The 12,161-nt window shown below is 57.5% G+C and overlaps 1 protein-coding gene across 14 annotated transcripts in view; it reads left to right on the forward strand.

Moving 5' to 3' along the window:
• Positions 1 to 12,161, forward strand: part of HSPG2 (heparan sulfate proteoglycan 2) — a 102,054-nt gene that overhangs the window by 24,495 nt on the left and 65,398 nt on the right. For 13 of the 14 annotated variants that reach the window (XM_045585047.1, XM_045585054.1, XM_045585056.1 and 10 more), the window contains exons 2-3: positions 9,672 to 9,807; positions 10,259 to 10,303. In XM_045585047.1, coding sequence (XP_045441003.1) covers positions 9,672 to 9,807; positions 10,259 to 10,303 — 181 coding nt within the window. Of the gene's footprint in view, positions 1 to 2,917; positions 2,949 to 9,671; positions 9,808 to 10,258; positions 10,304 to 12,161 lie in introns of those variants that run through there. The other variant, XM_045585053.1, reaches the window with a different exon arrangement.

The raw sequence follows: 12,161 nt of genomic DNA on the forward strand, positions 1-12,161 counted from the left end.
GCAGTGGGCAGGTTTCTCTTCAGGGACCATGGGCTGTTTGTCTCCCGGAGATGGGCCCTCCTGGCTGGAAAGCCCCAGGTGTCAGAGCAGCTGGAGGACGGCTCAGGTCGTGTAGGGTTTCCCGGTCAGGCTTCCAGTCTCAGCTCTTCCAGCTCTGTGACTACGGGCAAGTCACCTTTCTGAGCCCCCGTGTCTTCCTTTGTAAACCCCGTTCATTACCTAACTTAACAAATATTGCTGAGCATCCGCTGTATGCCGGGGGCCTGTAGGTACTGGGGATACAGCGATGAGCAAAGTGGACCAAGTCCCTGCCTTCGTGGAGCTGATGTTCTAGTAGGGAAGACGGCGATAAGCAGATAAACATGTAAATATATGCCCTAGCTGGTTTGGCTCAGTGGATAGAGCATCAGCCTGCGGACTGAAGGGTCCCAGGTTCGATTCTGGTCAAGGGCACATGCCTGGGTTGCGGGCTTGATCCCCATTAGGGGATGTGCAGGAGGCAGCCAATCAATGATTCTCTCTCATCATTGATGTTTCTGTCTCTCTTTCCCTCTCCCTTCCTCTCTGGAATCAATAAAGATATGTTTTAAAACCCACACACATGTAATTATAGGGTTGAATATAGGTGGTGAGGTGCCATGAGACAGGGTAAGGAAGTGACAGGTAACTATAATAGATTCTGGACCTGGAATGTGATCAGGGTGGGCCTCTGTGAAGGTGACATCTGAGTAGGAACCAGAGGAAGAGAAGGGGTGAGCATAGATGGGGGCCATGCCCCAGGCAGGAAATACAGCAAGTGCAAAGGCCCTGAGGCGGGAGGGGGCCTGTGTTTGAGGACTGAGGTAAACGTGGCAGGTAGCGGGGAGAGCGCAGTGGGAGAGGAGGTCGGAGAGGTGTGTGTAGGTGTATGCGCATGTGTAGCAGATCACGCAGGACCTGGTCGGCCATAATAGGGGCTTTTCTTCTAATCCTTGGCCGAGTCAAGAGCAATGGAAAGGCCCAACCTAGTAGGTTCAGGAAGTGGTCGTTGTCAAAAGTGGCGTTTCATCTCAAGAAAACCTTATGGCATATTTCTCCCGTCCTCCCATAGGCCTGGCACTGTGCTAAGGGTGTCGTCATTCGTGAGATCTGTGGGCGATGACCCTGGTGGGCATGGGCAGGCCCCGCCAGGTTGGTATGGCCATGAAGGCCCACAGCAGGACCACCCGGGAGCCAGAGAACCTGAGAACCGGCCGGGCCTCTGGCAGGAGGCAGGCACGTGGACACCGCGGGCGCCGTTGGCACGGGCCATGCTTAGCGGATAATATTCTGCCCCTGGGGATCGTCTTGCTGGGCAGCCCAGCCCGGAAGCTGTCCCCGCTTGGCCACCTCCACCGCCTCAGCGGCACCTGGCAAACGGGTGAGGCAGGGTCACTTCCCGGTGGCTTCCTGCTTCCTCCCTGTGAGCTGGCAGGCGGCTCCCTCAGCGCCAGGGGAGGCCCACTCGGAGGGTGTCTGTGGGGGCAGGAGGAGCGTGCGTGGCCTCGGGGGGCACCGGGAGAACTGGGCTCCGGTTAGCACATGGCGACAGCATGGCCAAGGGCCCCGCTCACTAAGTGAAAAGACCATTCAGAGCTGGTCCCTCTGATCCTCTGCCACCTGGCACGCCGTGCCCACTGCTCCAGGCTTCCAGCCGCTCGACCGTGCCGAGCACTGTCCCGCCTCAGCCTCAGCCTGTGCCCTCCCCTCTGCCTAGCACACACTTCTCCTCCTCCTTCACCCTACAGCATGGTCACCCCCTCTGGGAAGCTTCCCCCCTGCCTCACCGAGCGAGGGGTCCCTCCTCCGGGCTCCCCCAGCCCCGTCCTTCCTCTTCAGAGCTCTTCGTGTGCCTGTCTACTTCCCAGCTCATAGCAGGTGCTCGGTAAGGAAAGGTCAGAGTGACTGAAATTAAACCTGATCCGGCAGGTCTGGTTGATTATCCCCCCCTTTTTTAAAATATATATTTTTTATTGCTTTTTTACACAGAGGTAGGGAGAGGGATAGAGAGTTAGAAACATAGATCAGCCGCCTCCTGCACACTCCCTACTGGGGATGTGCCCACAACCAAGGAACATGCCCTTGACCGGAATCGAGCCTGGGACCCTTCAGTTCACAGGCTGACACCCTATCCACTGAGCCAAACCAATTAGGGCCCTATTTTTTTATTTTTTTTTAACAGATGAGAAGGCTGAGGCCTAGAGTCAGGTTGTCTGAGCAGAGTCTGCCCTCTGCACCCCTAGCTGCCTCTCTCTGGGCCTGAGGGACTAAGCGCTCTTGCTCAGTCATGGCAGGAGCAGGCCTGTGAGAGGGCACACCCCAGCTACCTTAGAGGGACCTTCAGAGCAGGGACCGTGTCAGGCCCACCTGGGAAAGGGCTGCCAGTAGACAGACTCAGAGTTTTCCAGCCATGCTTCCCAGAGCAGCTCACCCGCACCCTAGGTTTGTTCTTTCGATCGTGCAGTCTGTCTGTGTCCGCAGGTACTAACTGAGCACCTAGTATGTGCTTTCTGCCCCAGAGATGCAGCAGAGATCAAAACGCATGAAAGTCACTGCCCTCCTGAAACTTTCTCTTCACATGGGCGGGGGCGGGGGGCGGGGAAGCCTAGCACATATCGCAGGGGCTTGCCACCCTTTGCTAAAAGGGGAGGGTGGCCAAAATCGGTTTGGCTCAGTGGATGGAGCGTCGGCCTGTGGACTGAAAGGTCCCAGGTTTGATTCTGGTCAAGGGCATGTACCTTGGTTGCGGGCACATCCCCAGTAGGGGGTGTGCAAGAGGCAGCTGATCGATGTTTCTCTCTCATCAATGTTTCTAACCTTCTATCCCTCTCCCTTCCTCTCTGTAAAAAATCAATAAAAAATATATATATATATATTTTTTTTTTTTTTAAAAGGGGGAGGGTGACAAGGAGCTTGTCGAAGGCCACGTGGTGAGTTCGGGGCAGAACTGGGACAAGGAATCCCACATCCCTGCTTCTGTCTCCTGGTCTCTGTCTAAGGCTCTACTGGGCCCGCGGTGTCCCTGTAGGGGACCTCAAACTTTTTAAAGTGGGGGCCAGATCACGGTCCCTCAGAGAGCTGGAGGGCCGGACTATATGAACTACTAATTCCTACTGTAACACCTTGGCTGCGCTCACTGCCCAAAAAACCTGGCGGGCCGGATCAGACTCCTCTGTGGGCCGCATGTGGCCCGCGGGCCGTAGTTTGAAGACGCCTGCCTAGGCCCTGGCTGAAAGGCAGCCTTTCCAGGTCCTAGGCCTCGGGATGAGTTTAGAGGGCAGGGGTCAGAGCCTCCGAGCCAGCCACAGCCAAGAGAGAGGCCTCAGCTGTGAGGCCTTCACTTCCCTGAGCCTTGGGTTCTTACCTGGAGAATCTGTGGGCGCCAGTGTGTCTGCCTCAGGAGGCTGCGGATTTGCGTGAGCTAGAAGCCTCGAGTGGAACTTAGCGCCTGCACCCGCAAAGGCCTTATCTCAGCGGGAGCACCCGAGCCTCGGCCCTTCTTATTCTGGGATCATCGTTCCTCCTGGCCACCTGGCCGGGAAGGTGCTGCCATCTTGGGAGCCGGAGCGTGGATTGCTGGCAGGCCTCCCGGGCGGCACGGGCAGGGCAGGCATGCCCTCGGAGGCCGTGGCACCTTCTTTCCGGCCCGGCGCCCCTCTCGGCCTGCCAGGGGATTAACGGCCTTCTGGCCTTTGTGTCTGGCTCTCCCGCCCCCGGCCGTTTGTACAACAAAGTGCTGCCCCAACAGATTCCTTCCTTTTTGCCGTTTGCTGTCCATGGACAGGGCCTGGGCGGAGAGGGGGAGGGCAGGGCACCTTGACCCTATCTCTGGGTTGTAACGGTATAGAGAGCACTGTGGGGTCACCTGGGAGCCTGCATCAGAGAGGACGGTTGGGGGACTTGTCTGGGGGTTCAGTGTCCCAGGGAATTGGGGGCTGTGGGTCACAGCATCTGCTGGCTCCTCTGCCAGGCACAGGGGAGGGGCCACCGAGGCAGAGTCTTTGCTGGCAGGAGGCAGGTGGGCAGGCAGGGGCCCGTTGTCCCTCACCCCCACACTGGATTTCGATGGGGTGAGCTCACTCCGGCCCAGATGCCTGGAGCCTCGCCCTGGGCAGCTGCAGCCACCCTAGGGACTGCGGAGCTTAGACCTCTGCCGGGCTGCGGGGGCGGCAGGGGGCTCAGCCTCGGCCCAGGCCATGGCGGGGAGGGCGGGCTGGTTGCCCAAGGCATGTGAAGAATGTCTCTGGAGAAGTCTGAGGTTGAAGTGCTCAGCGGTGGTTTCAGAGTCGGCCTCGGAGCAGACAGACAGTTTGAGCCTTGGAACGAAGCTTTGTTGTCACCCCCAGTCAGTGCCCTGCCTGTCCCGCCAGCCCGGGGCCTGGGCGGCAGAGCCACATCCCTCCCGTCCCCCGACACCTGGAGGTTGACCCTAGGCCTGAGCCCACACCCCACATTCCCCTGCCCCCCTCACCTCTACCCGGACCCACTAGGTGGTACCACTTCCTGTTCACCGAGCCCTCACTGTAGACAGGGACCATGCGCAGTGCCTCACAGACTGGGAGCCCATTGACTCAGCTGACCCTTCCTGGGTGTCGGTTTCCTCATCTACGAAATGGAAATAGCAGCACAAGCTGGGTCTCGCCATTGAAATCCTTGCGGTCAGACGTGTTTTGGAATTCAGAAGTTTTCAAACCCGAGAAAGGTGACATAGAGCACATGCCAGCTATGATGTGACATCGGTAGAATCTGGGACGACACCTCACAATCAAACACATCGCTATTGCTGCAGCAAAACTGTTCACCCGAAGCGGAGTGAATAAGCTATTAATAGCTTCATGTCAGTTCAGGTCAGGGCTTGGTAGCTAATGAGCTTGTTATAAACTTATTTAAAAACACACACGCTCTTGGTTTTCAGAGCAAGCGCCTTGGATTTCTCCTATTGCACATGAGGGATAGTGGCCTTGTATTGCCAACCCTCCCGGCTGCTGGGATGGAGAAAGCCCTCCATGGAGTGTCTTACTGTTTTTTTTTTTCTTCTTATTGTTATTCTTTATTATATGACTATCTAATGAATGCTTAGATAATATAATTTATACTAAAGGTACATAGGTAAAAGAAGAAACACAGCCCTGCCCGGTTTGCCTCAGTGGTTAGAGCATTGGCCTGCGGACTGAAGGGTCCCGGGTTCGATTCCGGTCGGGGCACGTTCCGGGTTGCGGGCTTGGTCCCCAGTGTGGGGCGTGCAGAAGGCAGCCAACCAATGATTTCCTCTCATTGATGTTTCTGTCTCTCTCTCTTCCTCTCCCTTCCTCTCTGAAATAAAAACAAACAAAAAGAAACACATTTTTACACAATATAGTTTTCTGGGAACCAGTTTGAGAGTGATAGCATTTTCTCATAGCCATCCAAAAGGAACAGACATAAAAGGATACGGAGATTTTAAACCGTTTCTGATTTTCCAACTGCGAATGGGAGAATGTATGGATCTGACTGTTCTTATTGTCATCTCTTCACTGTGCGCCATCTTCCTACAGCTCTGATCTTAGCAGTTCCGGAAATTCTTACCTACACACATATCCTTCACAGGGCCCTCAGTCCTCTTAAACTTTTAAAACCTACTTCCTATACCTGGATCTATACCTCTCCTTGAACCCCATACCTTCTCTAACGTTCGTACTCTTCTCTAACGGCCTGACCTTCACTTCCATGCTCTCCCAGCCCCCCCTGCCTCCCTCTGTATCCTTAGGCCGGAAGAGCGCCCAGCCTCTGTCTCTTGCCCCCAAAAGCCTCTGTAGAACTTAGACCTGGAGCTCGTCCACCCACATCCTCGCCAGGAGGCCTGGACACACCCAGCCTCAGGAGCGGGTGCTTCTCAGAGGTCCCCTGTCGATCTGTTATATTATAATTCCCACCCCCAAACCCTCCTATGCTCATTGGGAGGTGGGGGGTCACCCCACCCACACCCCCATCCTAAACAATTGTTCTCAGCACACAGAACAGTCCTCTGACCTTGGCCTGCATGAGTCAGCTGCCCGCATTTCCTCCACAGGAACCTGCAGGGTCTGAAAAAGCTGCCTCTGCCTGGCTCCTTCCTCGCTGGCCCCCGTCTGTCTTCTGGACACCTCCTCTCTGGCCCACCGTCCTTCCCCAAGTACCGGGTTCCTCTGGGAGGAAGTCACAGCCTGAGACTTCTATTTCTGGCTTCTATTTCTGCCTTTGACATTCACGTCTCTGAGGGCCCTCCTCGGGATCTCAGGCTCTGTCCCAGGGGCCCAGGTCGCTGGGATCCACCCTGGGAACTGGTTAGGTTGGGGATGGGGACCAGCTAGCCCTGGTCTTCCTGGCCCAGCCTCACCCCACCCCGCCCTACTCCTTTCCTGATGAGCAGGGCGCTTGGGATCCCGGTTCTGATCTTGGGCAACTTTCCTTCTGTGAAAGGGGGCCATTCACATCTGCTCAGCCACTTCGGGGGTCATGGTCAGGGTCAGATGACACGGGCCTCGGAAATGCTCTGTAAAGGCAGTGTGGTTGAGAGGCTTTGCAGGAGTGACTCTCAGTGACCTCTCAGTGAGTTGGGCTCATTGCACATCCCGGGTTACAGAGGCAGTGTGGTGCAGTGGTAAGTGCTTAGCCTTTGGTGCCAGACCTTCAGGGTTCCGATTCCAGCTCTGCCACCCAGGTCTACCAGCAGGTGGCCTGGTCTGCTCCTTTCCCCATCTTCACAGAGGGCCTGGTTAACGCCTATAACCTGAGTTAACACATCAAAGTCCTAAAGGAGTGTCTGGTGCATAGTAAGTGCCCCATAAATTAGCTCCTTTTCTTCCGCAAGCAGACCCTGGACTTCCCAGGTCTGAATCCAAGTTCCCTTCTACGGGCAAGTCTCTTTCCGAAGCCTCTTTCCGGCTGGCTCCTCCTCCCCTCCCAGATGTGAAATGCAGCTGCTAGGACCTTTTGATCTTCAGCTTTGCGCAAAGCGAAGTCTCCGCTCTTCTGGCGTGGCCCTTGCTGCAGGCCCTGATCTGACCCCAGAGCCTTGGGTCCTGGAGAGAGGCTGCAAGCAAGGGCATGTGGAGGGCCCGTTTCCAGGCCCAAAACGCTCTGATTCTCTCTCCTCTCTCCCTGCAGATGTGTGTTCCTGACATTTTTTCCAGGATGAATCTCACTTTGCTATTTCCTGTCCGGTCCCAAGCCCCTCCCTGAGAGAAGCTCTGGACCTTGCTCACCAGAGTTCTCCTTTTCCAGACAGCGTCCTGGCGTCTAGGGGTGCCAGGAATCCCTGTGGCTCCCGCAGCCCTCCTCGGCCTTGCTTGCCTGGGAAGAAGGAGGGTTTGTCAGTGACACACAGAGAGAGCCATCGCCTGCCCCTCTAAGCCCCTCTGCCCAGTGTCAATAGCCCCTGTACCAGCGCTAGCCTCATTCTCCACGCGCACCCCCCCCTTTAGGTCAGTCAGGGTGTGCTCAGCACCCACACTTCCATCCAGGGGAGGAGGGAGAACCCCTGGGATGGGGATGGTCCTGGGATTCCTAACCGGTGAGTGTGCGAATCCCCTGGAGCATCCATAACTGTAACCCGCTGGCCTGAGGCGAGGGAGCCTGACTCAGTGGCTCTGAGAAACAGCCCAGGAATCCATGTCTCACTCCTGGATGCGAACCTCACGGCCCAGCCCAGAAGGTCACTGAGCACTCTTTTCCAGAGGGCAAGGATACAGGGAGGAGAAGGAATAGGAGTTGTTTGCCCATGGCTTGGCGGGGGGGGGGGGCCCTTAGGCCATAGTAGAGGATAAAGTCAGCATGCAGGCCTTACACGAGGTTTGGTAGCACTGCGAACACAAAGATGACCAAATGGCACTCAGCCCGGACCTCCCGCAGGCTCCCCGCCTAGGAACGGAGATGCATACAGACTGTGGGGGCGGTTTGTGCACCCTCCAAAGCAAGTCATCTCCGGAAAGCTTCTAGAATTAATAGATGAATTTTTGTCCGTTCATTCATTCATTCATTGAGTATTTATTGGATACAGGCACTGAGAAGTTCGAGATGAATTCATCACAGTCCCTGCCTTCAAGGTGCTTCTATTTCAGCAGAGGTACAGGCGATTACAGGGCGAGCCCAGAGCCCAGCCTGGGGGTGCAGGTGGCAGGGAAAGGCAAGGAGTCAGGGCAAGTCTCACAGAGGTTTTCTTTTTTAGTCATCTTTATTGAGCTATACAACAAATCCACCATTTCAAGTGTACAGTTCAGTAATGAGGAGGATATGTATGTACCCAGGGAACCATCGGTCCAAAAGGCTCCCTCATGCCCCTTCCTGGCCGACCCCCCCCCACCCCCTCGCCCTCCTCCCCGGTGCCAGGCAACTACTGATCTTCCTATCACTGTAGATTAGACTTTTTCCCATAGTCCTTTGTGTTGGCTGCTTTCACTTAGCACAGTGTGCTAGAGGTTCATCCGCGTGGCCGTGCACGTCCGCAATTTGTTCCTTTTTATTTGTGAGCAGTTAAAGGAGATGATGTTTAGCTGAATTTTGGAGGACAGTTGAACTTAGCCCGATAAACAAAGGGAGGAAGGGCATTTGGACAGAGGGGCCAAGGTGAGACAAGACCAGAGTCTCCAGGACATGGACTGTGGAGTTGGGGTGCGGGAGGAGAGGGACAGGCTGTATCTTCGATTTCTTTCTCCTCCCTGTGCCTCTCTCCTGCTGCCACACTTTGTTTCCACAAGCAAGACCACTTCCTTCCGGCCGGGCTGGGCTCCCCCGAGGGGCCGAGGCCAGAGCAGGCCATGAGGCACTCCTGCCCGGCCATCTCTGCCTGGACGTGCATTATGGGGTCACAGCAAATCCGTGCACACTGGTCAGGGGAGGGGGCTCTGCTGGGTTTGCTTTCCTCTGAGTGATTTGGTATTAGTCATTTGGAAAAATCTTGATCTTGTCTAAGGGAAAGAGGCTTTCCCTCCCACGCCCACCCCTGTGGCAGGCAGGTGTGATGGCTGCTGGGGCCCTTCTGCTCCGGCCTGCGGGGTGCAGGGTCTCAGCAGCCCCTCACGGAGCATGCGCTGGGCTCAGCAGCAGCCTGAGGTCACGTGGAGTTGACACCATGCCTGACCTGCCCCCATTCAGCCCAGCTGCTGGGTCCCATCCTCTCCAGAACTACTTCTCCAGCGTGGCTGGAATGCGCTCGCTGTGGCCTGGAGATCTGGAGGCCAGACTGAGGCAGAAGGAGGTGGCCAAGCTGGCCTGGCTGGGAGCTGCTGCTGGAGGCAACAGCTCACCCTCAGTTTCTGCCTCTGTCTCCAGCTCACCCTTTACCTGCCTCTGTCCCCCTACCCACTAACCCGTGTCCTGGGTATCTCCAAACGAAGAAGAGTCTTCACGTACCCAAGTGATTTTACTTTTATTGTCTGTGGATTTGAGGATTAATTCAGACGTCGTGGATTCGCAGGGTTGGGCTCTGGGGCCTCAAGGGGCTCATGAAGTTTGGGGAAGCTGAGTCGAAAGTAGTGATTCAGCCCCAGCCTGACTCTTTTAGCCAAACCACATCTGACTTAACCCCGGAGGGCTTTGCGGTGCGACTCCGGGTCCCTCCTGAAGGGAGGGGAGGGGTCCTGGGCGTGGCAGGAGCTGGAGCGTGTGACACAGTCGTCTGTGTGGTTTCCCCGCAGGTGATCCACGGACTGAGGGCGTATGATGGCGTGTCCCTGCCTGAGGACGCGGAGACGGTCACGGCGGGCCGGGCTGGCTGGAGTAACTCAGACCTTTCTGACGACGAGGACTTACTGGCTGACGAAGCCTCCGGAGGTGGGCAGAGGATTCCAGGGGCCGGGAGTGGAGGGAGTGAGGGGCAGAATCAGGTTGTCCCCACCAGGCCCTAAAGAGGCCTCAAGAAGCTTGCCCAAGGTTGTGCCTCAAAAGACGGGCTGAGAGCTGTGTATGTCCTGAGCCCTGATCCACGGACCCCAGGATTCTCCACTCACAACCTGGTGACCCTGGGCTAGGGGCAGCTCCTCTGCCGCGCAGTCCCCTCCTAGGAAGGATGGGCAGGAGCGATGGGGACGGTGGGGGGACAGTTCCTGCCCTATTCCGTCTCCTCCTGTCCTCCCCTGGAGGCCAGTCCGGCCTGGCCCCTCTCCCCCAGAACCCTGGGCCCACACCCTCTCTCCAGGCCAGGCCTCCCCAGGCTGGGGCCTGACACCCAGTAGTTACTATTCACCAAATATCGCTGCTGAACAAGTCTCTCTTTTGCTTACAGATGGCCTGGGCAGTGGAGACGTGGGCAGCGGGGACTTCCAGATGGGTAAGTTGCTGGTCCATCCTAGAGGATGGGGAAGTCCAGAGCAGGTCTTCCCGGCCACAGAGGCCCTATCTCTGGGTCCTTGGTCCTGCTGTGAAGGTGGCCTTGTCCCTCCTAAGTGACAGCTGTGTGCAGGTGCCTGCAAGGTCGTGCATGGCCAGGCTCTGTGCTTGCCTGTGCCAGGAAATACCCGGTTCCGTGGCCAGGAGATCAGGCACATTCAGGGTGGTATGGCTATAGATAAGGAATGCCCGGTTCTGATAGGGACTGAAAGCCAGCTGCTCAGCATTCAAAGCAAAATCCTCACTTCCCAGGGCAGCTGAGCTGTGACGTTCTTCCTGAGTCTCCCTGGGGACCGCTGCAGGCCAGGACCCCAGCAGGGTGGGCAGCCAGAGGGGCTGTGTGGCATAGGGCTGGCCAACAGAGCTGATGGGGGGATGAAGGAGGGAGTCATCCTCACCTGGGACATGGGAGGGAACCCTGCCTTAGGGCAGGTCATCTCTGGGAAGCTAAGGGCTCCCAGGTAGGGAAGAGGGCTGGGCTTCACAGAGGAAAAGGAATCAGGAGCTCTGTCAGCTGCCCACTCTGCCAGCACACTAAGTGCCAGCCAGAGCAGGGGCTGGCCCAGCACTGGGATGGGGGCTCAGAGTCCCTGCTCCCTCCCACCCTAGGATGCTGGGTAGAGAAGGGACTAGCTGGTCACTGGTCCCAGCAGCTCCAGAGAGTCCCCACTGACCTCTGGGAGCCAGTGCTGGGCACTCTGTGATCGGAGCCAAGGGTAGGACTCGGCTCAGCCTGACCACTGGACATTCCCCCCACCACCCAGTGCTGCCCACACTGGGAGGCCTGGGGCGAGTCTGGCCTGGGCATCTCCAGGGGTGAGGTCAACTCCCTTCAGCTGGCATCTCAGGGGCATCCAAATGCCAGCGGGTGGCAATCCCACCTAAGCCAGTGCAAACAGGAGGGTTGGCCAGTGGGCGGAGTACTCCTGACTGTGACCTCCAGGCTCCTGGGACTCAGAGACTGCCTCTGCAGGGCTAAGGATGCCTGGGAGCTGGGCTGGCCCGGGAGTGGGTGCCAAGTGGGTGCCAAGCTCACGTCCCAGAATGGCCTGGGCTGATGCAGCCCTGGGAGCTGCCTCTTGCCAAGCCAGGCCTGCAAGTGAAGGGCCTGGTCCGGTCCACCCTGTCCACTTGGGATATCTATAGCCCCTCCCATGGGGCTGCCCACTGCAGCAGCTTGGCCCACTCTGAGTTGTTTACCAGCCCATGCCCCCATGAGAAGCCGCTGTGAGGGCAGGAGAGGCCAGGGTGGGAGAAGGGTTGGGATGGGCAGTAGCAGCTGGGAAGGGCCTGAGCGTAGGGCCCCTTCCTCTCGGATATGGCTGATCCGTGGGAAGATGTCGGGCTTTAGATCTTCCAGGCCCAAGCCCTGGCACCGCCCGCTGCCTCTGGGCCAGCTCCATGCAGCTGGGCTGAATCTTAGCCGGGGAGGCAGCAGGTGTGTCTGGTTCCCAGGGGCTCAGCATGCATTCTTCAGCCCTGCCCTCCCCGTGCTGCTGAGCGAGGGCCATGCTGGCCGTGATGGGGCCACCCCCGGCTGTGCCCCCTGCCTGGGCCCTGGGCCAATCCAGACCCCGGAATGTAGCCTCAGAGATGGCACCTACCTTCTCTTCCCTCTGGCCGGGCTCTGCCCCAGCCCTGTCCCCACCCCTTCCCGCGTGCCCGTCCTTGACAGCCCCTGCCCACTTCCGCTCATCCAATTTCTTTCCACTTTCTGACCTGTCTCTCTGTCTTTCCTGTCTCCATGTCTCTCCTGCTCCGCTCCTCCCCTGCCTGGGCTGTCTCTTTCGTGCTCTGTG

The sequence above is a fragment of the Pipistrellus kuhlii genome, unplaced genomic scaffold (genome assembly GCF_014108245.1).
Source record: "Pipistrellus kuhlii isolate mPipKuh1 unplaced genomic scaffold, mPipKuh1.p scaffold_m20_p_2, whole genome shotgun sequence".
Lineage (NCBI taxonomy): Eukaryota > Metazoa > Chordata > Mammalia > Chiroptera > Vespertilionidae > Pipistrellus > Pipistrellus kuhlii.